Source organism: Agrilus planipennis, unplaced genomic scaffold, assembly GCF_000699045.2.
Source record: "Agrilus planipennis isolate EAB-ADULT unplaced genomic scaffold, Apla_2.0 scaffold114, whole genome shotgun sequence".
Taxonomy (NCBI): domain Eukaryota; kingdom Metazoa; phylum Arthropoda; class Insecta; order Coleoptera; family Buprestidae; genus Agrilus; species Agrilus planipennis.
Genome location: NW_020442440.1, coordinates 43,116 through 70,213, shown reverse-complemented (window position 1 = coordinate 70,213; position 27,098 = coordinate 43,116). Strand labels below are relative to the sequence as shown.

Sequence of the window (27,098 nt, the reverse complement as noted above, 5' to 3'; positions counted from 1 at the left end):
ATTTGATAATTAAAAATTAAAAAATTTAGTTCTTAATAAAGTTAAAATTTTCTCTTACAAATAATAGATTACTAAATATTAGATATATCTTTTTTGTATTTTCTCTCTCTTCTTTCTGTAAAGTTTCTTGCATAGCTTTTTCTCCCCGATGGGAAGCATTCAGTTGCTCTCTGTGAAGTGTCCAACAGTAATCACCCATCATGTTTACATTCCACCTTTCTTGGTATCGTTTCTCCATTTCCTTGATGTCCTGATGAAACCGTTCCTCTTGCTCTTCACTGACATCACCTAAGTTTGTGGGAAAAAAGTCAAGATGGTTGTGCAAAAAGTGGACTTTAAGGTTCATCAGACAACCAAGATTTTTAAAATTGTTTATCATGTTAGATATGATAAGGTCATAGTTAGGATCTTTTACATTGCCCAAAAACTTCGTCACAACCTCTCTAAATGATATCCAAGCCTCTTTTTCCTTTGTACTCAACGTTGCTTCGAAATTGGCATCGAGCATCAATTTACGAATATCAGGCCCAACGAAAATCCCTATCTTTCAGTTTAGCTTCTGATAAATGATGAAATTTTCTACATAAATATTTAAAACAATCACCATCATTAGGCAAAGCTTTACAAATTGTTTCATTAAGGCCAACTTAATGTGTAGTGGTGGTAAAAGGATCTTTTTGGGGTCAACCAAAGTTGTATGCAAAAAATTCTTCTGGCCGGATGTCAAAGTTTTTCTTGAAGGCCAAGAAAACAAAAAAATGCGCAATTTATTAGAACTACCTACCTGATTACATTTTGTATTATTGTCAACTCTATAACACTAGAAAATATTTTAACGGTTAAAAATATTTGTTATACATTTTGGTTAATAAAATTTACTTTTATTTAATATTGAAATGTGAGAAAATGGAGGGTGATACGACTTTTTCGTTATTTTTTTCGGAATCAGCACACCAAATTACATAGAAATTAGTTAAAATTATTAAAAAAGTTTTTTCGTCGTNATTGAACTGGGCCGCACGAGACAGATCTGTGCACTACTTTAGATACCCGCACTGTTTCCCTCTATATCCCCATTCAGTAGCATAAAGTCGTGAATTTAGACGAGTGGATTAGTCAACTTTACAATTTTTGAAATATTTTGGGGATGATTTTGAATGGTTACAAGATAGTACGATTTTTGCTTTCTTTATTACAAATGCTTACTGAGATACTGTTTATCAATAATAACCAAGAAATGTAGATGTAAATATCAAGTTGGTTTAACATGGACTTGTCTACTTATCAGAAACAAATTTAAATCCACTTCTGGATTTTTATTCTTCATTGTCAGTACCCTTACATTTTAAAACAACGTTTCCTAAACATACAGGCAGACAGACACAAATTATGAAATTCTTTCGTGTTTTCACTGTTGAGTAGAATATTTATACGAATGCCTTTGAAAATGTGTGGAGAAGCCAATGTTTAATTTGTGAAGGATGGAAACATGTGAAAACCATCAGATAAAACTCAAATGATGAATCTCTTTGATGATCCAGTTGAGCATTCTTTATTAGGTAATATGTAAAATAGAGATGAATTTAAAGCTTTTAGAACGTTAAGACTAAGCCCTTTCACAGGTGATAGTAAAGCACTGAAATCATATTTGCTATCATAATACACAATGTCGCCAATCGTTCAATACAATTTGATAATATTAACGCTTGATAAACGTTTCCTTTCCGTATCAGTAGACTGTAGAACGAGGTAATAAGAAGTTATGTGTGATCCGAAGAAATTTTAATGATTGTCACTTTTATTCTCGATGAGGATGCTTTTTCAAAAAAAAAAAAGGAATACGTGCATGGATTCACAATATATTGCAGGAATGAAATGTTAATGACTCGACTGGAAATTAGTTCAGAGAACCCGGGTTTTGATCAGATGCGGATCAGATTATCCGTAATACGGGCATCTGATCAGTTTCTGATCAGAGTACAGTACTCTATCCGTTGATCCACCGATCTGATCAGTTTCTGATCTGAGTACAGTACTCTATCCGTTGATCCACCGATCTGATCAGTTTCTGATCAGAGTACAGTACTCCCTTCCTTGATCTGGTTATCCTATCAGAAATTGATCAGTGCACAGTACTCTATCTGCTGATCCAACCATCTGATCAGCAATTGACCATAGTCATCCAGTCATCTGACCAATTTCTTATCACAGTCTAATGCTACAAACTCTATTACGGTTTCGGTACAATCTTTAAATCAAGATTGTATCCGATGTTTTGAACTGGATCATAATACAGAACTTTATTTTTTACCTGATTTATTCTGTATGTAATATTGTTCGTCAAATAATAAACAAATCAAGACCATGGAATCACGTTTAAAGAATTTTATGATGCCGTTGGTAGAATCATAAATAATGTCAAAAATTGGAATAAAGAAAATAAAAATAATAAATAGTTATTGAACTTACTGTTTGAAACATATTTAAAGTGTAAGGAGTTCATTAATAAAATTAAGATAAAATAGTAATATTGATATAATTATTTTATGCCAAATTAATAAAAATAAAAAAAATATCCTGATCCTTTAAACGGATCCGGTGTGGATCTTTTGGCTCGATCGGGAATGGATCTGTTGAATGGGTCCAGCATGGATCTTAGAAACAGATCCGACATGGATTTTTCAAATGGATCGTATGTTGATCATATATGGCGTGACGATTTTCCATCATACCCGGATCAGAAAGCATGATTTATTTCTGGTCAATCTTCAGGCAATTGTAATCCGCATCGGATCCAATCCACTAACTAATTTCCAGTCGGGAATCTACTGTATCGTTGCTTTTCAATTTGGTTGAGGATGTACCTAGATTACAGTTATATTTTTGGGATTTACAACCGTTTCCATCTAAATTGACGTATTAACTACTATAAATGATTTAAAGTTAATAACCCCACTACAATGTTGAATAAAATGCATTTTTAACACTTATTTTAGTGTCACTATGAGTTTTTCGTTTGTGGGATCATTGTACACCAATCTTCCTAATGGGGAATACTGTTAGAAAATGTTGTCATACAGTATTTTTGAAAGTGTTTGATTAATCCTTTAATATCTTTTAATTAAAATAAAGGTTGATACGTATCTACGTATTATTAATAAATCCTAAGTAAAGGTAAATAGGATATACTCAAAATGTTGTTTATGTTGTCTATTAATTAGTTACTAAACTTTAGGTTTGATTTTTATTGATGTTATTTTATGTTCATAAAGCATTCTGCTACCAAGGTTTGATTTGTGAATTTAATAGATAGTATAACGGAAAACATCAAATCGGTGGCAGACTTTTTAATGTTTTGTTATCGAATTGTCTCGCATATTGCACAACAGGACGTGTTAATGAAAATTATTCTTTACAAAGACGATAATTATCCACAACTATCATTTCTGATTAGCATATTCTTACATGCCTTTTTAAACATTGACCTCAATGGAATAATTTTTGGAATATTACCAACTCTATTAAATTCAAAATTTCCTTTATTTGTACGCGGATGTGTTTCTGTATTGTATGATAAGTATAATATACAAAATCATGTCAAAAAAAGTAGTTTATTTAAGAAGTCGTTTCGTATTATGGCTTGAAGATTTTATCTAGGGAACTAGGTTTAAAAAGCAATTGTTTTCTGCAAATGGTGAAGAAGAATGTTGTTCAGATGAATAGTTTTGTATCATAATAATTACTAATAGTTTTAAAAATACATTAATGAGAAAAGGTTAAGTAGGCAATAGTCGAATATTAATTATTGGAATGTATTTATTATTATACCGGGTGTGGGTGCTAAACTTAAAGTCTGAATTTAGAATCCCAAAAGGAGGAGAAAGTTTCTTCCATGAAGATTTACCCGAAAACACTTCGTTGTAGTTACGTCCCGCCCCTCTAAGTAAGGGGTCAAACATTTAATTTTTATTTTGCTTATATTTAGAAGTAGGAGAATTAATTATTTATTTAGAGTCCATAACGAATAAAGATATTTTGCCAGTAAGTATTTGCCATCCTATCATAATACAATTTTCCTTTGGGTTGTGCTGAAAACAAAGCAGTTCTATCAAAANAAAAATTAAGTAAAAAAAAAACGAGGAAGCAAAAATTCCTGTAGTAAATTTTTCACTACAGAATGCGCGAATAATTTTAGCGCAATAAGCAAAAAAAAAACGGACCAACAAAATTCCGTACGTTACTCTAATTTTAGAAGTATTTATAGTCGTCAGTTACCGTATACTTACTTTAGTTTATAATGTGTGCTTTACTTATCCACGTAACTACATAATTGATGCATCTAAACCGTGCAAAAATAGAACATCCCATCTGCCCGTCTCACTTTTGGCACGTACGCTACCTATGCGAAATGCGTAGCATCAAAATTTTATGAGATTATACAAGTGAGACTCGGGCCAACCAGGAAATGTTTTGGGCTTTGTTGTATAGAATTAACCTATTAACACACAACTACATACCTATTCGTATACACATATACACAAACATATTTACGAACTACCCATGATTATCATACGCAGCTGTACTCATTTAACTACTTAACGTGGCTGGAATAATAGACGGGTAAACGTAAATTGCACCCTACTAAAAAAAGAAACAACCAATAACAAAACGACAATGCAAATTTAGGATGAAATAATATTTTAACAAATAACATCATCATTTATTATACCTAGGTATATTGTTTTCGAAGTTTATTTGGTTAAACTCCTGAATAGCGTTTTTTTCGAAAATGTAACTTTTTCTTGTTGAAAATGGCTGAAAATGACCTAATAATGAAAAATACAACATGTAATGATACAACACGCTAGTGAAGTGAAACTTCTTCAAACACAGATATACCGGGATAGGGGTTAAGGAATTGGTTTAATGGCATTATTTGCACACTATTCTTCGCACGGGTGCAACGCTGATAGTAAATATTCATTTAAATTACATGCTGTCAAGGGTCATATTGATCTATATTAAATGCACAATGTATTTAAAAGTACTTAATTGGATAAGGATTAATGTTGTATTTCTTAAAATCGCTTCGTAAATAAGTCATTATTTCTCGTAAAAAGTAAAGGATAAAAAATGGTTATTGTGAGTTATCCCTAAGAGATATATATAGGTACCATCGCGGACTTTTTTGTAGACCTTTTTAAGCTGTACAATACTGTAGTATATTATTTTGATCCATCTCGTAGGGTTCAGCCAGCGTTTGCAATGTAAGCGCAAAAAATTGTGTTTATATATATAAACCTCTAAAATTATCAGTGTTTCTCTGATATATTATGCATGTATTATACATAGAAACCTTCCTCTTGAATTACTCTATCTACTATTAAAATTAAAATCCGCTGAGTAGTTTTAAAGATCTAAGCATACATAGGGACAGACAGCGGGGTAAATGCGTTACATGATTTCGTTACATAGCAACTCGCATGAAAAGATCGCATTTATTGAAGTTTTATTAACGTAACTAGTATAACTCACAACAAAGTTATAACTGTGAAGAGAAGTTTAGGCTGAACCATGGATAATAATATCTGTGGTGGGTGTAAACAAAAAGTGAACAAAGCCTACGGTAAATGTTATCATCAGCAGTCCCATGGTAGTTGTATTAAGAGAAAGCCCTGGTGAGATTGTTGAAATTAATAAAGATAATACGAGTTTTGTGGCGTCTTGTAAAAGTAGAGCCAGTAAGAGATTACGAGAGGATATTGACTTTGTGTAATCAGAACAGGTTGAAGTTGATATCCATGCTAATGTGGAGATGATTCTTGAAGATGTCCAGACTATAAGTAAACAGCAAATTGACCGTAAATTGGGAATGTAGAGAATGATTAGGTCTGAATTGATTAGTTTTCAAAAGCAAATTGAATCTCTTTTAGTTAATTCAGTTAAATAGAAAATTGAAGCTTTGAAATCTTTTATGATGGAAAATTTTGTAACTAAGAATGATCCGTCAGTTAATAAAAGTCTTGCTAATGTGAAATCAATTTTGGAAGAGTCATGTAGTGGGTACTTATCCCAAAGGAAACTCAGGATAAAAATAAAACTCTGCTAGAAGTTAAACCTCACCTACTATTACTGTCTACTTTTCAAAAATAATTAATCACTTGAATCAATAAGTTTCATATAAATATTTGGGAAGCTTACTAGTTTTTCTCCAGTTATTGTTGCAACAAAATCCACACCATCAATGTATTTATTAGCCACTTCTATAAGAGCCTCCTTGGGCCAGTCACAAAACCAATCAATAGTAGTGCAGCTTATTAAGGCTGGATACATTCTTAACCTGTTCCTAAAAGCTTCACCCACAGGACTCATACACAGTATTACATGCATGTTTAATCGTACTCTTTCAATAAAGAACGTGTAGAGAGCTTCAGTAGTATAAGGCACGCCGGCTTTTGCAGCGGCATTGCCTATTCTGTTTTTTATCTATAAGGATGGTAGGTTTAGGTTTGTATATAGCTAAATTACGATACTTTTGCATGTAATAGGTAGTACATTATGTATCGAGGGAAGAAACAGGGCTTTTTCAGACTGCACATGAATTGCCACCCGAGCTGAAGGCAAACATGCAGTCTGAGATAAACATGTTTCTTCCCGAGGTACGTACACTACTTTTTGTCATGTTTGAACGGAAAGCTCGTCATTAAATTGATAGTTGGCGAAATAAGAGTAAATGATTTAGAGGTTAGAAAGACATTGTCATTGAACAACTGATTTCTACGCATGCCCATAAACTTCAGCGCATGCGCTCAAAAGACTAATTTCATTGCCTCCCGACTAAAACACGGCTGAAAAGAGGCCATATATTCCCTATTTCATAGCACGCAAAACGAGCTTTCCGCGCTAACATGAAAAAAGTAACTAACAAAAGTTACAGGCGAATGATGAGGATGAGGATACCGTGGATAGAGAAGATTAGAAATAAAGAAGTATTAGAAAGAATAGGAGAATAGAGAACTCTATGGAAATCAAAAAGAAATAGGCGAGATAGGTTAGTAAGACACTTTCTCAGGCATGAAAGTCTAGTCAGAGACCTGTTAGAGGCGGAAACGGGAGTTAGAAGGGATAAAGGTAGACCTAGATTAGATTACTTTTCGCAAATAGTTATGAATGGGGGTTGTTTTAGTTTGAGGGAAATGCAAAAATTAGCTCATGACAAGAAAGAATGGAGATGCGTGTTCAACCAGTCTTAGCATTGACGACCTTATGATGATGATTTTACATTTATCACGTTAAACTTAATTTAAAACTAGTCAACTTATAATTTCAGTATAAGGATGGAATTCGATTACACCTTGTGTGGAACTTGGCACCCGTTCAAATCTCAGTTCTTTTATTAGTTGACAACCATGAAAGTTGTATGTGCCGAACCTAGCTGATTTTTCACATTTAGGCATTTTTGTATTAGAATACTATTCTTAAAATTTTTTGTCTGCTGTCCATGGCTCAAAATGTAACGTTTGGCCGATAAAATTTAAACGACAATCATAAGGACACTATTACAAAATACCTGTAATTTTCTTTAGCAGAGTTTGACCTCGAGAAATCGTATAAATAAATGACGAGAAGAAGAAGAGAAACCAGGGGAGGGAACCTCTAACCTTCCCTACTTACGTTGAAAATACCTATTCAGATTTATTGCAGAATTATTTAATATTTCTCATGAAAATATTAGTAGTTAATAGGAGACCAAAAATTAGAAGCAGTGGCTGATCTTCGGTATCTAGGAAGTCAGATAAGTCAGGACGGAATGAGTAATAGAGATATAAAGCAGAGGATAGCACAGGATCGAGTCGCCTTCAATAAAAATTCACTTCTATGCTCGCAAACGGTTAATTTAGAAATTCTGAAAAAAATTATAAAGCTGTAATGTTTGGAAAGCGGCGCTGTAACGGATGCGAAACATGGACGGTGTACATTGCGGAAAAGAAAAGGTTAGAAGCGTTCGAAATATGATGTTACAGGCGAATGATGAGGGTACGGTGGATAGAGAAGGTTCTAAATGAAGAGGTATTAAAAAGAAATAGGAGAACAGAGGACTATGGAACTTAATAAAAGATAGGTGAGATAGGTTGGTAGGGCACCAATCAAGCATAAAGTTCTAATCAGAGACATATTAAAGGCAGAAGCAGGAGTTAAGTGTAATAGTGGTGGACCTGGATTAGATTACTGTTTGCAATTAGTTTCAGGGAAATGCGAAAATTAGCTCAGGATAAAACAGAGTGGAAATGTGTGTCCAACCAGTGTTACGACGGATGACCTAATGATGGTGATGAAAATAATGCTTACTTCTTCAAATTCATCTGATTTGTACAAATTGGCCACTTCTCCTGTACTCAACATATTATTTATTATTTCAAGGAAACCTTCATCCATTACTTGAGTGTCATTGAATAAAAAGCCAGTTTGTTTATTGTCTCCTCCAGTTGCTGAATAAAGTGTTTTTAAGTCTTCTTTAAATTCCGGTATTCTATAGCTTTTTGAAACGGTCAGCTCGAATGTATTATATTCGCATATGTAATTAGCAATCCTCGACAACGACTGTCGACCACCACCACCTTAAAATAAAAAATAGTTATGAACGCCGTACCGTTAAATTGTGAAATTCCCTTTTTCGAATATATATAACTACATTGCCTTCTTGTGATTTGTTACAGTAGAATAACTAGCGGCTGGGTTACAGCTCGTCCTAGATCTACTGAGAAAGGATTGGTGAGTCCTAACTAATCATTAAAAAAAATAAACTTTTAGGTGCTGGTAAGCAGGCAGTCCCTCCGAACTACACCGGAAGGTAGGGCGGAAGGCCCTCTTCAGCCTGCTTTCAGGAATCGTGGGAATAGATCGGTGGTGGTTCGGGTGAGAAAAATGAGACGGACGAAATGAAGACAGAAGAGAATGAAAGATTATCTGTGGTATATTACTGCCTCAGCATTTATCTAAGTGATCCAAGGAAACCACAGAAAACTTGGACCAAGGCAGACAAACCCGGAATCGAACCGGCGTCCTCCCGAATGCTAAATAATGGTCTAAACCTCCAAGCCATGCCGCTCGGTTAATTAATCATTATTAAAGAGTACGTTTTTGTTTTTATATGTATTTCTTTCCTTTCTTTCTAGCTAGTTTAAAGAGTTATGTAATTAATATCGTTCATTCTATTCTTCAACACATTATGACTTTATTTCATCAATAATAAGTCTGAAGTCCGGGTTATGTTTACACGGTTTAAACATTAAACTTAAAAGTATATGGAAAGAAGAACGGAGACAATATTTTAACGAGGGTGACACATTCTTATTGTTAATGAAACGGAGCATATAAAAGAAGTCGACAACGTCACACATCCCCATCAAAAGTACCCCTACTTTTATAATGAAGAGTGCCTAATAGTTGTCACACACGATAAATTATAGAAATACAAAATCCCTGCGGTCAACTATTTCCATATTTTAGGAGCCAGGCATTTGTATTGAATTAAAAATAGAACGAGAAGAAGGTCGGAATCGAAACTTTCTCTGAATACCAGCAAGAATTAAAAACCGTGAATGTGTTTGTATTTAACGGTCGGTATAGCGGAATAAGACGTGGAGGCAATCGATAATATTATAGTGGAAATTGTAAAAGAAACAAGAAACAGAGTACCGAACAGAATCTAACAACGAGTGCATATACGATGGAGGCTGCGTCATTATGAGCAATCTTAGGCGGCCCATTCACCTACAATAATATTGTACAATATAGATGATTGCACAATACTATTAGCGGTGTAGGAATAATATTGAAAACTTTGCAATAATTGAACAGAAGTCTGAACTAGCTTAACTTTATTGCGCAATATGGTATTCTTGCACTGTGTTGGGTTAGTATGGAGCAATATTTTTCAGTTCGCTGTTTAGAACAGTTACGATCAGTTCAGTCACGTATAGTATGGAGTCGAGCATCAAAATGGTGAATAATTTACTAATTGTAGCAATTCTTCGAACTTTGCAATATCCATTCTCATATAGTTTTTGATATCGTTTTCTTGAGTAAATGTTAAGTCCCTTAAAAGTCTTTCGTGAGTATAGACTGGGCTTTTTTTAAACCATTCCTTCGCCCATATTCGTTTTATCTTTTCTTTTCCTGTTTTCAACAAAATCACTAGCACGGTTGCAGCCAAAACTTCGTCGTCAGACATGTTTCTCGCTTGAAAATATTGACGCTAATGACTTGTCAATCTTATTGCTAAATATTATCGAACGTATGGATTCAACGGGGGTATTCAATATTATTGTACAATAAAAACATTGTACAAAATTATTGTAGGTGTATGGGCCGCCTTAGTTAAATTAACATATAGGAACGGTCAATGTTCTCAATAGACGAAATAACGTAAGCTGTAGGTACTACTCAAAGGGCGCGGCAAATAACGCACGTAGAGTCAAGAATGTCAAGATGGAGAAAACGGAATCCGATGATATTTCGATTGAAGGAAGTGGTGCATCTAGTGCTGCCTTTTCGTTTAGTTTGTGTTATTTTGTTGATACATTTTTAGAATCAATGTTTACTTATGTTCCCAATAATTTTTTATTTAACCTCAAAACTTATCGTAACATTAAAGTGAATTAAGATTGGTTCTAGTTTATCATTTAAGAACAAGTAGAGACGTACCAATTCCAACAAGCATTACATTTCCCCTAGGTTGAGAAATAACTCTTGTAATTCTGCAAATATGGTCAATAGCATCTGCAAAAAGTACCAAATCCATTCGAACAACACCAGGTGACACATTGTACTGTTCCATTTGCCCTTCAATAAATTTTCGGACAATGTTTGGATCTTGCAAATCTTCATAAATTCTCCAAGGGTTTACGAAATCACCGAATGTTGGGATGGTCCAGTTAGGACAAATAGAATGAAGGGTTATCTCGAAATGTTTTCCTAATTGTTCATGTATATGGTTAAGGAACCAATCGCGATCCCTGAAGGTAAGTTTTCGTTAATTGTGAGATAATATTTTTACGTAAAAGAACTGGTGATGGTATTTTATCTTTACGTTATAATTTTGTTGAAATTGTTTAACATGTGAATGTAAACATGTTTGAGAACATGTGTTACATTAGATATTTGGTGAAGAGCAAGTGATAGAAATTAAAGTAGCCTAAGTGTAATGCGTAGGTACTTAACTTTCGATAACTTATTTAAAATTTATTACATAATAGTAGATCTTTTGATGTAAGTAAATATTATAAAAAACGTTTGGATGTTTCATTCAAACTAGCTATTAATGTTGGTTGGCGGGTAGATCTTCAACCTCCTTTTAGAGGTAGTGGAAATGTGTGGGTGGTGGTGGGAATGAGAAAAATGAGGTGGACGAAGTGAAGACAGAAGAGAGTGAAAAATTATCTTTGGCCACATGGTTCGGAAGCGAAGCTGATGCCACTTTAGATACTCATACGGTCTATGAGACGGAACTCAGTGTAACAGAATAGCTGTGAATGTGAAATGCAACCAACGATGAAATTATAGGTTTCGTGATTTTGTCGGAGCAGTCACAGGTGAGAAGTGTAAATGAGAAGTCACCGTTAATCCTATCTCTAACCAAAACTGTTCAGGAAAGGTCTTTTTAAGCATTTAAGCGAAATTAATGATATTCTAATTAGTCTTATTTGATGACAATGTAAAGGTAATTCTAAAGAACAATACGAAATAGGATTTCAAAGGTTTGGCAATTTTTGTTGTTGAGAATTTTCACCAGAAGTTTTTATACCTCCATTCCATTATCAACTAAATTATCGACAATCAATAGATTATTCTTTTGGTAGTAAAAAAGGAATCGTTTGGACTGTCTTTCTGATTAACAAGTTCGAAAGTAATTGTTATTCTAAATTAATTTTTGTCAAGAAAATGTAACATACTTTTACCTTATTACTAGGGTAAATAAATCTGATTTTAAGGCGTTTGAGTTAAGAATATTAATGATATTGCAATTTCATTCTTACTTGTCATCAATAAGCCTATCATAAAATACTCTAACACTTTCATGAACCCAAAGTCGGAGAATTCCTGGTTTAGTATTTGTGTATTCATTGTGTGCTCTTAAAAGACCTTGGTAAACTCTAGAGATGTCTCTCAAATTGAATAGGTAATGCATTTTAGCTGGAGTTGGCAGCATCTTAGCCACAACGTTGTTATACAGTTCAATGGTTGTCTCTGTAATTTCTTTCCCAAGAGCTTTAACTTCTATATGAAACGGTTGAAGATGCTGACTTAACATTGTTCCATAAATACGCGCTATTTGGGCTTCCGATGGAAAAGTCATGTAAATAGAACAAAATTTACTTAGCATTCTCTCGGAAATCATTTGCCTTCCACCTCCGGGTGGACCCATTGCTGCTAACAAGAAGCAATTCTGAAATGAAAAAATTAAGTAATATTTTAGCACACCTTCAGTGGAACTTCTTTTCAAGTTTCAGTGACATAAAAAGATTATTATATAGAATGTACAACATCTTAAATAGCTTATCATTAAATTTCACCAGGAAAAACGATTCAGCAAATCAAGACAAATGCTCTGAGAATAAGGGTAGTCTTTAGAAGTTTTCTGTAAAAGGAGCTAATCTATCTGAATCTCTCTCTAATTGTAAGTTTAAAGTAGTCGCCATGGTTGAAAAGATAGTCTATTAATGTGCCATTATGACTAGGACTATGCTGAACGAGAATATATACTATGTCTGATCAGTATTCCGGAATATTTGAAAGATAACATCTGGAAGCGGTGTAAAGTGTATCTTGTGATAGCACTACAACGTAGATGTAAAATAAATGCACAAAAGATACCCCAGTCAATGAGACGTCAATGATTGAGAGCAGCAGGCGATTTGGCAGCCGTTTTATCTTATTGCCCTTCGTTATCGCAAACGTCAAGTAACGAAACACTCAGACCTACTCGTGACCGTCGCAACAGCTGGTATACAGACAAGACAGTTACACTTGCGATGATTATTAGTAGCCTGCACTCCATAGTTGCTATTCGATTGGCAATGTTGCTGCTATTATCACAAAATACAAAAATTAGATGTGTGAAAATATAAAAAAAAAACAAAATGTATTCACCCGCAGCATATGCGGACATGGTGTTCTTTTTCATTTATCTTCTTCGACCTTAATTTTTCCGCAGTACTGATCAGACATAGTGTATACATATGTTAGGATGGAAACCAGTTGTTCACATAATTTTCGAGCTTCTAAAATCCTTATCTAACCTAATTTCCAAAAAAGTTTTTTGTAAATTACAGTTGGATTAGGTTATGTTAGTCAAATCATTTTTAAACGCACCCAATGTCGGGTGATCGTCAAGATGACCGGACCGTGTCGGAAATAGGTTAAAAACATCCCCTTAGTTTTGAGTTTAAAAGCTGAACTGTTTTTTTTGGTTATTGGTCTCTTTCAAGGCTAGTTTTATTTAGTCAAAAATGAAATACTAATGGAATTTGGTTGTTAAAGGACATGCTCAGAGATTAATAAATTTTTTTTGTATAGATAAAACTAACAATTAACTAAGATAACAATTGTTTTATAAAACGTACGATTAAAATAATACATGATAGTTTGTATATAACTCCAACAAGTTACGATTCAAAGCCGGTTCTGGCCATGATTCGGCAATATGGGGTCTAGTACAACTAAATCTTTGACTACAATAAATTGTTATAACTGAGCAGCTACACATGTATGGAGTGTTAACTAATGCACATCCTTCGCATTGGGACTGACGTTCGAAACGCGCTGTTCCATTAAAAACCCCATAGAAAGTTTCTTGCAAGGCTTGCACTCGCTATAAATGTTTACTACAGTATCATATGAAAAGACAAAACCTAATTTATAGCTAATTTATAACTACTGCAGGTTGACTGTAACATAAACATCACGATTAACACTTACTCTAATCTAACAAATAACAGACAATACATGAGTATAACAATAGAAACAATAGAAATACGGCACATTTACTTCCAATTACCAACCGATTGAATACGCCGCTGCATGGTCATATTTCTCTGCGAGATTTATCTGATTGAACGGGCTGTTACTTATAAATACGTTTTTCTTGAAATTGCTGAACATTTGGATTCGTACCGTTCCCATATCTGACACACATTAACAAAACAGTATTACTGTCTTTAAAACACGCAGATAGATTAACGTGATAAAATTATTAAAATTCCATTCTTACTATACAGTATGTGCATCGGAAACTAAATACTTGTGGAAACATTACTCTAACAATCATCAACATACAATTTCGAAACAAAGTAAAAATATCGGGGTTTATATAAAGCACTAATCACAATTTCCTGCTGCCTTTATTTGTAAATAATGACTTAATCCACCTTCGTATTTGTTCCTCTAATATTTATCAACAGGACCATTCAAGTAATTTAAAGGGTGAAAAATGTTTTATTTAATATACAATTCCACCGATGTTTCGATTTAAATTATTAAATCTTCTTCAAGGTAGATTACACAAGTAAAAAATCTAAAGTATCTCAGAGTTGCAGAATGTATAGATAGTACAAAAGTTAATTGAAATTTACCCAAGCTTATAGTTTAAAGTGTAGTTGCTTGGGTGGATTTCAATGCACTTCCATATACTACCTATACTTTCTGCATACTCCTCGAGGAGGGGTTTTAGTTGGTAGGCGCATCGGCGAATCCCACACTACCGCACTTCAAGGGGTATCATTTGAGGATTTCCCCTTCTCAGAGGAAAAACTAAACTAAAAAGAACTGAGGTACTTTATATTTGACCTATATAATCTACCCTAAAGAAGCTTTAACAACATAAAGTGAAACGTCATTAAATAAACCATTTTTCACCCCTTAAACTGCTTGAATAGTCCTGTTGATTGAAATCCTACAAATGACATAAACTCCATCTGTAGTACAAAGCTACATTAAGAGGTATTCAATATGCTCAACAAGGTCCATTTAAATAGATATCTACTTGCTACACTGAATTCACGGCGTAGCTCACCACTACGTGATAGGCGCGTTACCAAAATCGAACAAAGAAATTCGAAGTGGTCAGTATTCTATCGAAACTGCCAGACGCGGATCGCGATTTCGATCTTGTTGGATCTCATGAGCGTAGTGAGATACGCAGGGTATTCAGTTCAGCAACTAGATATTCATCTATTTCAATGGACCCTGTTGGGCATATTGAATTCCACTAAATGTAGCATTGTAGTACAGATGGAGTTTATTACGCCATTTTATAAAACACGCTGGGTTAAGGCAGTAAGTAGAGTTAGTATGTGTCTTTTTCGCTTTTTTGCGCGAGGTGGACCACCTACTTCGACGATTTCGCTTCCCAAATACTCCTTTCCCTCCCCCACACTCAGCCCTTTTCCCAACCTTTTTATTTCCTTCTCGGGGATAAGCAACCTTAAGGGTTGACCTCCCCACTTCTAGGGGTGTCTTTTGAAGATTTCCACTCCCCGAGAATAATCCAAACGAAAAAAAAAGGTCTGTATCCTGTCAAGAACGAAATAGCGATCCGCGTCTGGCAGTTTCGACAGAATACTGACAACATCGAATTTCTTTGGTCCAGTCCTGTTGATGAATTAATCTTTTGCTAAGAATTAAACAGTACCTCCTTTTATCTTATCAATTGTAAGTAAAAAGGTATAATAAATATGTATTAGAAAACGAACCATTATATACTTTCTTGTCTGTTTCAATCTGTCATACCAAAAACTATAATCAATCCATTGTCTCAAAAGCTCCAGTGGTGGCTGAGATCCATAAGTTTCTTTAGCTGGCATATTAAAATCATCCAAAAATATTATCATTTTTTTCCCACCTACGGGAAAGAAGACTCCCTTTGTCCTCTTTTCCACTCTACTTTCAATAGTCTCCTGTACATTTAGCGATGTTGTCTACGGCGTATGTATAAATATAATGTAATATGAGATATAAGCAGAATATTTGCTGTTGTACCTGCGCTGACATATTAATATTCAGCACAGAATATATGTTGTTATCAATACCAGCGAGCACAGATTGAGCAACAGATGTCTTTCCTCCTCCCACGGGACCTGTCAGCATGCAAGGGTGACCATGTGAAAGTAGGGTATTAACAACATATTTGTACCGTACGGTATCTACAGTTGGGACTACTATTTTATAGAAGGCAATGCTGTAAAAGAAAATATAGAGTATTCACATATTCGTAATAATTGCTTAAATACTTGATTTTTAATAACAAAAACTGTAAAATTAGTTTAGTTGTTAAATGATGTATCTTGAAAATTAATTATGAAACAATTATGAAAATCAGGTACTACCGGTTCTTAGGTATACTGATTACGAATTTGGTGCCAGAATAACATAAATGATAACACACACCAACTTCCATTTAATGATAATTTAATTTAATAATTACNTATTGTTGTTTCACCGTCTATTACTAATGATCAGCTAATGAAATTCTTATCGTCACTCCAGCGAAATTGTGTACATTTTCAAATTTCTAATATTTCATCCCGTGCTAATTACTACTCTTGGAATGAAAATAATCTGTACATTACAATACAATAACATAAATGATAACACACACCAACTTCCATTTAATGATAATTTAATTTAATAATTACTATATTGAAGGATAGACCATGACCCAGATATAGTACCCCGCCTGCTATACTACTTGCTTATTTTATTATTTAATAGTAACATGTTAATAATCACTTTACTTTAACCATGTTATTTTTTTATTTTCTTACGACAAAAGATGCCGAAATTGACATCGACAGGCTTAAGCAATGCTTAATTCAGGAACATTTTTGCTTAAAGTTAAGCATTTGTTTCGATTCGTAAGCGCGATTTAATTTGCGGTGCAAACCATTTCCTTCTTTTAAGAACTACTTAAAGATAAGTAGTACTTATTGACGATGGTGCAAACGGGCATCAATGCCTTTTCAATTGTTCAAAAATCGTGGTTTTATCGATTTTCAAGTTTTTCTCTTTAATTCTTATTACATTTGAAAAAAAAGTACTTGAACTTGACAAGTTCAAACAGCATTCAACATACAATTTCGAAACAAAGTAAAAATATCGGGGTTTATATAAAGCACTAATCACAATTTCCTGCTGCCTTTATTTGTAAATAATGACTTAATCCACCTTCGTATTTGTTCCTCTAATATTTATCAACAGGACCATTCAAGTAATTTAAAGGGTGAAAAATGTTTTATTTAATATACAATTCCACCGATGTTTCGATTTAAATTATTAAATCTTCTTCAAGGTAGATTACACAAGTAAAAAATCTAAAGTATCTCAGAGTTGCAGAATGTATAGATAGTACAAAAGTTAATTGAAATTTACCCAAGCTTATAGTTTAAAGTGTAGTTGCTTGGGTGGATTTCAATGCACTTCCATATACTACCTATACTTTCTGCATACTCCTCGAGGAGGGGTTTTAGTTGGTAGGCGCATCGGCGAATCCCACACTACCGCACTTCAAGGGGTATCATTTGAGGATTTCCCCTTCTCAGAGGAAAAACTAAACTAAAAAGAACTGAGGTACTTTATATTTGACCTATATAATCTACCCTAAAGAAGCTTTAACAACATAAAGTGAAACGTCATTAAATAAACCATTTTTCACCCCTTAAACTGCTTGAATAGTCCTGTTGATTGAAATCCTACAAATGACATAAACTCCATCTGTAGTACAAAGCTACATTAAGAGGTATTCAATATGCTCAACAAGGTCCATTTAAATAGATATCTACTTGCTACACTGAATTCACGGCGTAGCTCACCACTACGTGATAGGCGCGTTACCAAAATCGAACAAAGAAATTCGAAGTGGTCAGTATTCTATCGAAACTGCCAGACGCGGATCGCGATTTCGATCTTGTTGGATCTCATGAGCGTAGTGAGATACGCAGGGTATTCAGTTCAGCAACTAGATATTCATCTATTTCAATGGACCCTGTTGGGCATATTGAATTCCACTAAATGTAGCATTGTAGTACAGATGGAGTTTATACGCCATTTTATAAAACACGCTGGGTTAAGGCAGTAAGTAGAGTTAGTATGTGTCTTTTTCGCTTTTTTGCGCGAGGTGGACCACCTACTTCGACGATTTCGCTTCCCAAATACTCCTTTCCCTCCCCCACACTCAGCCCTTTTCCCAACCTTTTTATTTCCTTCTCGGGGATAAGCAACCTTAAGGGTTGACCTCCCCACTTCTAGGGGTGTCTTTTGAAGATTTCCACTCCCCGAGAATAATCCAAACGAAAAAAAAAGGTCTGTATCCTGTCAAGAACGAAATAGCGATCCGCGTCTGGCAGTTTCGACAGAATACTGACAACATCGAATTTCTTTGGTCCAGTCCTGTTGATGAATTAATCTTTTGCTAAGAATTAAACAGTACCTCCTTTTATCTTATCAATTGTAAGTAAAAAGGTATAATAAATATGTATTAGAAAACGAACCATTATATACTTTCTNCAATTTAATACCCAAAATACGTATCATATATTTCATTCGTAAAATTTTTTGTTCTTTTAAATGGTAGTATCAGTTAATACGTACAAATAAAATTTAAAAAAGTATTCGCAAAAGACCGTATTTCTGCCCTTAAACTGTTAATTAAAATTAAAACGCAAACACTTTCTTTCGGTAGATTTTTCACTAGCATTCTAGCATACTTGAAGAATGTTGTTTACTAAACTCTACCTGGTTACAAATTTTTCCGAAGTGGAAATCCTTCATTTACTCTACTAACAGTGCTAGTTTTTTCTCTCTCACGACTTCGTTGGTCTGAATCAGGAATTTTTGTGCGGTTTTAGGTAATATTTGAAAAATATCCCGGTTGGCCCTAATCAAATATTTGTCTACAGCTTCGTTCAACATAAACTTCAACTTTAACGTCATATACCTATGTAATCGCATCCGCTTTTGATGTTAATCGGAAGGGTAGTACTAGTTTTTGCTCAATTTCCTCAATTCTTACTTAAAACAGCCAATATGCTCTTAAATGCACGTATAATGTTTGTGTTTGCAAGGACAAAATAAAAGGAATAGCACTGGAAATACTTTAGTGACATTTTTTTTAAAAGTATACCCTTTTTTTGTCTAAAGTGACTGAGCTGCTATTTGCCGAATAATGCCAAACTAGCTAAAATTATTGGACCTGCAAATTGGCTCACCTTGGTTCGAATTTCCAAGTTGCTGAAAGTTTGTCTTCCCATGCAGCGTAAGCTTTATTTTTAACATCAACGTAGTATTCATAGACTGTATCTTTGATTGGAAATACGCCTTCTTTTTCTCTAAGGAAATTATCCAATTTCCTTCTACCTTCTTCGTCCACCGTACAGCAAACAGACCATACTAAGCTTCATATTAAAAATGGAATAAAATTAAAAAATAAATTCAATTTGCTTTATCATAATATAAAATACTAAATTTCGCTAATTACCAAAACAGAAACCATAACTTTGCAATGTCCTCAAAGGATTCTTCATTATTTGGATCAACACCGTTTTCGGGTGTTAAAAATATATCGAGTAGTTTACATAATGTATCAACCAAGTTCAGCTCGGAAAAGTTCATTATGCTTTGACAATTTAAACGACGAAATTCCAAAGTTGTTCCCATTAAGTCGACAAAAAAACGATTCACCTATTAAAAAAATGTAGTTTTTAAGGATTAGCTACAGGTATACCTATCAGATATTTAAATAAAAATGTAAAGAGACCCTAATCGTTAGGTAACAATAGAAAAGCTAAAATTTTTAAGTTTTCAACGCTGTTGTATACCAACAAAATGAAACAAAAGTACGTAAAGGCTATTAATACGAACTTGACAAGTTCAAACAGCATTCCACGTATGGTAAGCATTGTTTTATTAAATTCGATTTGTGTTCCTTTATACAAGAAGTCTATTTAATAAATTGTTCTCCCTAATTGTTAAGGACGTTGTTAGTAGTATACCAAGCGGGGTTCTATATCTGGGTCTAAAACATTAATTAACCCAAAATAAACAGCAAATCGGCATAGACGATAACTAATTGGCTTTCTACGGTTAATTATTATTGTAGTGAAATCACAACTTGCTATTAATAGATAACTGTTGTAGAAAATATTAAAAAAATGAATGTTGTTGGAAATCATGCTCCATTAGTCACTTAGTGTAACACCTTAACAATTAAATATAAATAACAAAAAACATACTTGATAGTACTTATTATTTTAACGGTACCGTTTCAGCATTTACATCACATCCAACAGAAAAAAGTACACAGTACAGTAAATACTAAATCTATAAAGTATTCGGTTCTAACATACCTAAAATACTAAACGTTTTTAGAAGTAGATTTTAAGAAGGTAGAATGGAGTGAAATCAGTTTGATAATTAGCACCAATGCTACAAGAATATCAATTTGAGTGCCTACTGTGAATCTTTAACTAATAACAAATCACACCCAAAATTCCAAAAATCCTAAGACTCTTAACTTGGGTGTCGAAATGCGTCTTAGGTTTCTAAACGTTTTATGGAATTTCGGGTTTGTACGAGATCTATTCAAAAAGTGCCATGTCTCTCACTCATACCGGCAAGTTCAGCCATGTTGAATGTTCAATTAATTTTTGGTTCGTTTTCGATTTTTACCTATTCCAAAAAATTGATCAAAGAATCTGTATCAAAATTTGCGTCAAAAACAAAATTATGTGCTCGGACGCATTCCGAATGTTGACTGTGGCATATGGCGAAGGCATGAAGAAAATAGTGTTGGCCAATCGTCGAAACAGCGTGAGAAAAGTTGCTGAGGACCTAAACATATCCATTGACTCCTCCTTACCGGCATGAGACGGCTCGCCGCAACATTTCTACACACACATTTCTAAGGAGCTGTTGGACTCTGTCCGAAACGACTCAAATTTACTTCAGAGGTTCATAACTGGTGACGCATCAAGGGTTTATGGGTTTATGGTTGTGGCATGGAAACTAAAGCTTAATCATCCGAATTGAAGCTGCCGCACGAGCTAAGACCGAAAAAAACGCGCCAAGTTAGTTCAAATATGAAGGATTTGCTTATAGTTTTCTTCGATTGCACAGGCGTGGTGCATAATGAGTTCTTGCCAAAGGGTAGAACGGTCAATAAGCAATATTATCTGCAAGTTACGCACAATTTGCGCGAAGCAATCCGCCAGAAACGCCCAGATTTGTGGAAGAATAAAAATTGGCTTTTGCACCATAACGCCCCTGCTCACACATCATTGCTTGTGCGCCAATTCTTGACCAAAAACGACACACTATTAATGCCGCAGTCACCATATTCCCCAGATCTGACACCCTGTGACTTTATCTTGTTCCAGAAACTGAAGAGGCCCATGAAAGGACTACGATACATTACGATCACGGAGATAAAAATGACATCGAAGGAGGAGCTGAACAATATCACAAAAAATGATTTTTTAAAGTGTATAATATCTGCTTGGAATTACTTTGAAGGGGTAAAATAGATATTCATGAATAAATAAATAATTTCTGAAAAAGCACGAATTGTATACAATTCGTAGGAAATGTATACAATTCCGAGGTTATTTAGCAAATCTATAAAATGTTTCAAAGACTTTTTAATAGACTCATATCCTGGGAATTGTATGCATTTCCTAAGAATTGTATGAAATTCCAATATTGTACTAGGAAATGTATAAAACTAATGCTTTTTGTGAATAAAATACTCTAACATATCAGCACGCCTCCGGCGGGTATGCGCATAAAATGTACTCCAATCTGTTAAATATCCACCTAACCAAACATATATACATTTCCAACCAGCCTGCAGTATTATAGCCTATTTTATGTCATAGGCCGCCAAATTTTGTTTTCCAAGTTTCGATTACTATGCTTCACTATCATTTCCGTGACCAACATATACATCAAAATATTCAGCATATTAACCTCTACAACATACTAAATATGCATTGGCGACGTCACTGTATGTTTCAGCACAACAGACTGGAGTTCATCTGATGCCCCTGCCCGCCAGAGTTGATATGTTAGAGTATTTTATTAACAGAAAGCTTTACTTTTATATATTACCTAATACAATATCGGAATTTCATACAATCCCTAGGAAATGTATGTATTTCCCATGACATGTGTATATTAAAAAAATCTTTGTAACAAAAACTTTATACACTTCGTAAGTAGCCTCTGAATTTCCCAGATTTCGTACATTTCCGGTAACGTATATATCATGTCTGTGAAAATTTAGTAGTTTCAACTACTTGCACTCGAGGGCATAAAAATGCCGCTCCTCATGCACGTTCTCCGAACAATATGAAATAAGTGTACCCAAGTATATCCTTCGAGTACCCTCATTGCAATGGAGTATAAATAAAAACATCAGCCTTGCTCATCTATGGTTACCTAGCTTTCAGCTTTTTATCCCTCTTAAATTGATAAACACTTAACGGTTTCTTGAAAAAGCTTTCCCTTTCTTGAATGCTTCTGAATCCATGATGTTACAAACGGGGTCCAACCCCAATCTTTGTAATCATTATAAACCATTCCACAACGGCTGACCGTAGCTGGAGATGCCACAGATAGGTCACCCACTTCAAAAAGTAGTGAAACCTGTTGTGGCATAGTAATCCTGTCACTGTTGATGAGCGTCAATACTTTATTGTCATCCATAACGCTGTTCATGTTCTCTATCCAAACTGCATCTACCGGCCCATCGAATAAAATCCATTTCTCATTTGGACTAGTATCTAAAAATAAAATCAACTATATGAATAACAATGTCAGATAAATCAGGGCGGAAGGAGTAGTAGGGATTTAAAGCAAGGAATATCGCAAGATCGAGTCGCCTTCAATAAAAAGAAGACACTTCTATGCTAGCGAACGGTTAATTTAGAAATTCGAAAACGGTTGTTGAAGGTGTATGTTCGGAGCTCGTCGCTGTATGGGTGCGAAACATGGATGGTGGGCGAAACGATTAGAAGTGTGCGAAATATGGTGTTACAGGCAAATGATGAGGATACCGTGGATAGAGAAGGTTAGAAATGAAGAGATATTAGAAAGAATAGAAGAACAGAGGACTCTACGGAAGTCAATAAGAAATAGGCAACATAGGTTGGTAGGACACCTTCTCAAACATAAAGGTCTAGTCAGAGACATATTAGACGCAGAAACGAGAGTTAGAAGGGGCAGAGGTAGACCTAGATTAGATTAGTGTTCGCAAATAGTTAAGGATATGGGTTGTTCTAGTTTGAGGGATATACGAAGATTACCTTAGGATAGGAACGAGTGGAGGTGCGTGTCCAACCAGTCTTAGAATCTTAGGACTGACGACCATATGATGATGATGAATATGGAACAAATGGTAGGCACTTTGTGTAAATATAAGTGTATTAGGATAAACGAATTTTTTATTTTCTATTCTATTCTATTTTACGATTTGAATTTCTTAAAATATTTAATAGAAAAGAAACGTGTTAACCATGTAAGAATAGTTTGTCGCTACTACCAGTGAATAAAGGTTCAGTGACTTCCAAAATCAAACTACTTTTCAAATAAATCAAAAGAGCTGGAAAGAAGTCATTCTCTAAGAATGTACTAGTGAAAAAAATTACATTGGAAATCATTTGCACTGAGTTCGTCCATAGTCGATGATCAACACAAATTTCTGTCTCACATTGCAAGCATATCCACCCTCAAATATTGTTCACACAGAGTGTTTCTAAAGAAAGTACCAAACTTACAGCAGGTCAAAGGGCTGTAGAAAACTACAAAGTTAAATAAATATAATCATTTCAATTAAAAATTAACTATATGGTCGCAACTACAAATGGGTATATGGTCAAGGACAATACAGTGAATTTCGGGTATAACGACGACGAATAGACCACTGTAATTTCGTCGTTATATCCGGAAGTCGTTACAGGCAGCGGTAAAGAGATAAGGACACGTATGTATAGTTTTTGCCATTTTTCAATTTTGAAACGATTTCCGCCTTTTTTGAACAGTAAATGTGTATTTAGAAGTCATACTTATACAAAAATTTACTAAACACAGTTGCTAGAAAGAATATCACTTTGTAAATGAACCATTTTAACGTACAGTACATGCTTACCTACCTATCTGGCTAACATCTATAAACAGGCAGTAAAGATGAGAGGGTTTTTTTGTGTCTTTGACGGCCGACTCCGGTCGCTGTATCTGCATGGGATTACTAAGGATTTGTAGCTACATGAATTTTGTACTAAAGTATATTTTAAATTGAAGCAACTTAGATTTAACGTTGCTATAGTAAAATGGTCGCTATATAACCAAGATCGTAATAAATGAAATCCAGTGTAATTATTATTGATAGTTCAACATTATTGACTAAATATGATTTCTGCTAATGAAAAGAAAACGATGTCAATGAGGACTGAAAGTACCGTTGCTTCGATTTTTAAGGTAGACCTAGTTAGTTGAAAGAAAACTAGCGAAAAGGCTAGAGCAGATCTTATTCCATCTATTTATCATTCAGCTATAGCTGATTAGACAATGTACGACTTCAAGCAAAGTCTGGCTCAAATGGGAGTCAAATCTTGTGATATGACTATGAAAGTAGCACCCGTAGGCAATTGAAGCACATAACAGGAACTCAAGTAAGAAATCACTTAATAATAATTTAGATATTAATAATAGTCTGTTGTTAAGTATGATTTTTCATGGTTTTCCTACTATTTCTGAGAATTTTACTACTACTAAGGATTTTTTTGTTTTTTTTTTCCTGATATTCAGGGACATACTTCCTAATTTGACTTCTCAACAATGCAATGTTACACTACTGAAATATGTAATCCATCATGATTTATCATAATCATTCAGCTCTTAAGTACAACAAAATTTCCTTCCTCCCACTATTAGATCCGTGTTTAAGCCCGGTACAACCTTCCCTTAAATATAAGCATTTATTCTAATTCGTAGGTGTGGCTTATTCTTATCTTGCTGTGCAAACGATTATTCTGATTTAAGACCTACTTAAATATAAGTAAGTAAAACTTATTTACTTTGGTAAAAATTGGAATGAGAGATACCAACCTGAACAAGTAGTTCGCATAGTAGCGCTTATAACACCATCCAACCATTCGTTAGTTGCCAAATTGTACTCCCCATATAATTCTCCCAAATTGAGGGCCTTTGGGTTGATAGGAAAAACTTCAACAACATTAAATCCCGCTTTGTTAAGCTTTTTTAGTCGACCCATAGCACCTTTCAATGATTTCCATGTAACTGTTTTGGCAGTACCAGTATTACCTAATATCATCACGGAATGTCTTGAATTTTTCGTTTCGTATAATTGGATAACTTTCGTAATGGCTATCTGAACAGGCTAAATAAAATAGAGAAACCTATTTTATTAAAGCGATATGCAATATAGGTAATACATAATAAAGCTTTAATATAATCTTCATTAATAGTGGAGTGCCTGGGGGTTTTGAACTCGGACTTTTGTTACTAGGAATGAATTTATTTTGTTGGGGTGGGATTTTGTTTATTACACTATAATGGATAAAGTTTGCCAACAAATTTTTTGTGCTTCTTTCTTATTTAAACAAACACTAAGTTTGCCAAAAATTTTGAGAAAATGATTTAAAAGTATGAACCAAGATTCCAATAATATATTTCAAGCACGTGCAACGACTTCTCATTCGTCAAAAATCTTAACTGGAATCGTACAGAGTATGGAAAAAGAGGGCGGAAGAACAATCAGGATTAATTCAATTTGGGTTTAGAAGAAATAGCGGAACGTGGAAGGCCTACATAGGAAAAATTGGTAGCGTTTGAAATGTAGTGTTACAGGCGTATTATGAGGATACCATGAATAGAGAAGCTCAGAAATGAAAAGGTGGTAGGAAAAATAGGACAACAAAGGTCTCTATGAAAACCCGTAAGAAACAGGGAAGGTAAGTTGGTGGGACACTTTCTTAGGCATGAAGAGCTAGTCAGAGACATTAGAAGCGGAAACAGTTAAGTAAGGTTAAGTTAGAAAAGTAGAAGAGTTCTACCTAGATTTTTTAATACACACACATATCCTCAGAAATGTATACATTTCCTAGGAATTGTATGAAATTCCGATATTATACTAGGAAATATATAAAACTAAAGTTTTCTGCAGGCAAGGTCATGAAATCTTAAGTCTTAAATCCAATCTGTTATAAATCTACCTAATCAAACAATGGCGTCACCAATGTATATACATCCCAGCCTTCCATATTACTGCTTACTTTATGTCATAAGTCGTTAAGTATTGTTTTCCAACGTTCGATAACTATGCTTCATTATCATTTCCGCGCCCAAAATATCAAAATAATCAGAATATGCACCTCCACAACATACTAAAAATTCATATGCATTGGTGACATCATTGTATGGTTAAGTAGATTTGTGAGAGATTTGAGTTTATATAATGTCCCTGCCCGCCGGAGACAGGCTGATATGTTAGAGAATTTTATTCACAGAAATCATTAGTTTTATATATTTCCTAGTACAATATCGGAATTTCATACAATTCAGAGGAAATGCATACATTTCCCAGGATATGTCTGTATTAAAAAATCTTTGAAACAATATTTTATAGATTTCCTAAATAGGTTCGAAATTGCATACATTTCCTAGGAATTGTATACAATTCCTACATTTCATACATTTCCGGTAACATAAACACGTATGTACATTAGAGATGACGATGACATCAGTACAAAAAAGTGGATACATCTCAATCCGTAACATTTTTTTGTTGTACATATGTATCTAATATTTTCCAGGATTTCATTCCTTAAATGCACGAAACATTTTACTTAAAAAAACAATACGTGTAATTATACAACACGTTACTGAAGTGAAACTTCTTCAAACACACAAACATACCGGGATAGGGGTTAAGGAATTAGTTTAATGGTATTATTTGTACACTATGAATTTAAATTTTACACTATACATGCCGGAGTTGCCTGTAACGAACGTTGCATTGAAGCGCGCTC

The 27,098-nt window shown here is 34.3% G+C and overlaps 1 protein-coding gene across 1 annotated transcript in view; it reads right to left on the bottom strand.

Moving 5' to 3' along the window:
- LOC108736202 (dynein heavy chain 2, axonemal-like) overlaps positions 1 to 27,098 on the bottom strand; it is a 109,379-nt gene that overhangs the window by 43,733 nt on the left and 38,548 nt on the right. Inside the window, exons 7-17 of the mRNA XM_025980343.1 lie at positions 25,156 to 25,447; positions 22,534 to 22,832; positions 19,532 to 19,734; positions 19,263 to 19,448; positions 16,039 to 16,237; positions 15,753 to 15,977; positions 12,039 to 12,448; positions 10,708 to 11,018; positions 8,350 to 8,618; positions 6,162 to 6,486; positions 216 to 288 (exon numbers count right to left, since the gene is read on the bottom strand). Of these exons, the coding sequence (XP_025836128.1) occupies positions 216 to 288; positions 6,162 to 6,486; positions 8,350 to 8,618; positions 10,708 to 11,018; positions 12,039 to 12,448; positions 15,753 to 15,977; positions 16,039 to 16,237; positions 19,263 to 19,448; positions 19,532 to 19,734; positions 22,534 to 22,832; positions 25,156 to 25,447 (2,792 nt within the window). The remainder of the gene's footprint in view (positions 1 to 215; positions 289 to 6,161; positions 6,487 to 8,349; positions 8,619 to 10,707; positions 11,019 to 12,038; positions 12,449 to 15,752; positions 15,978 to 16,038; positions 16,238 to 19,262; positions 19,449 to 19,531; positions 19,735 to 22,533; positions 22,833 to 25,155; positions 25,448 to 27,098) is intronic.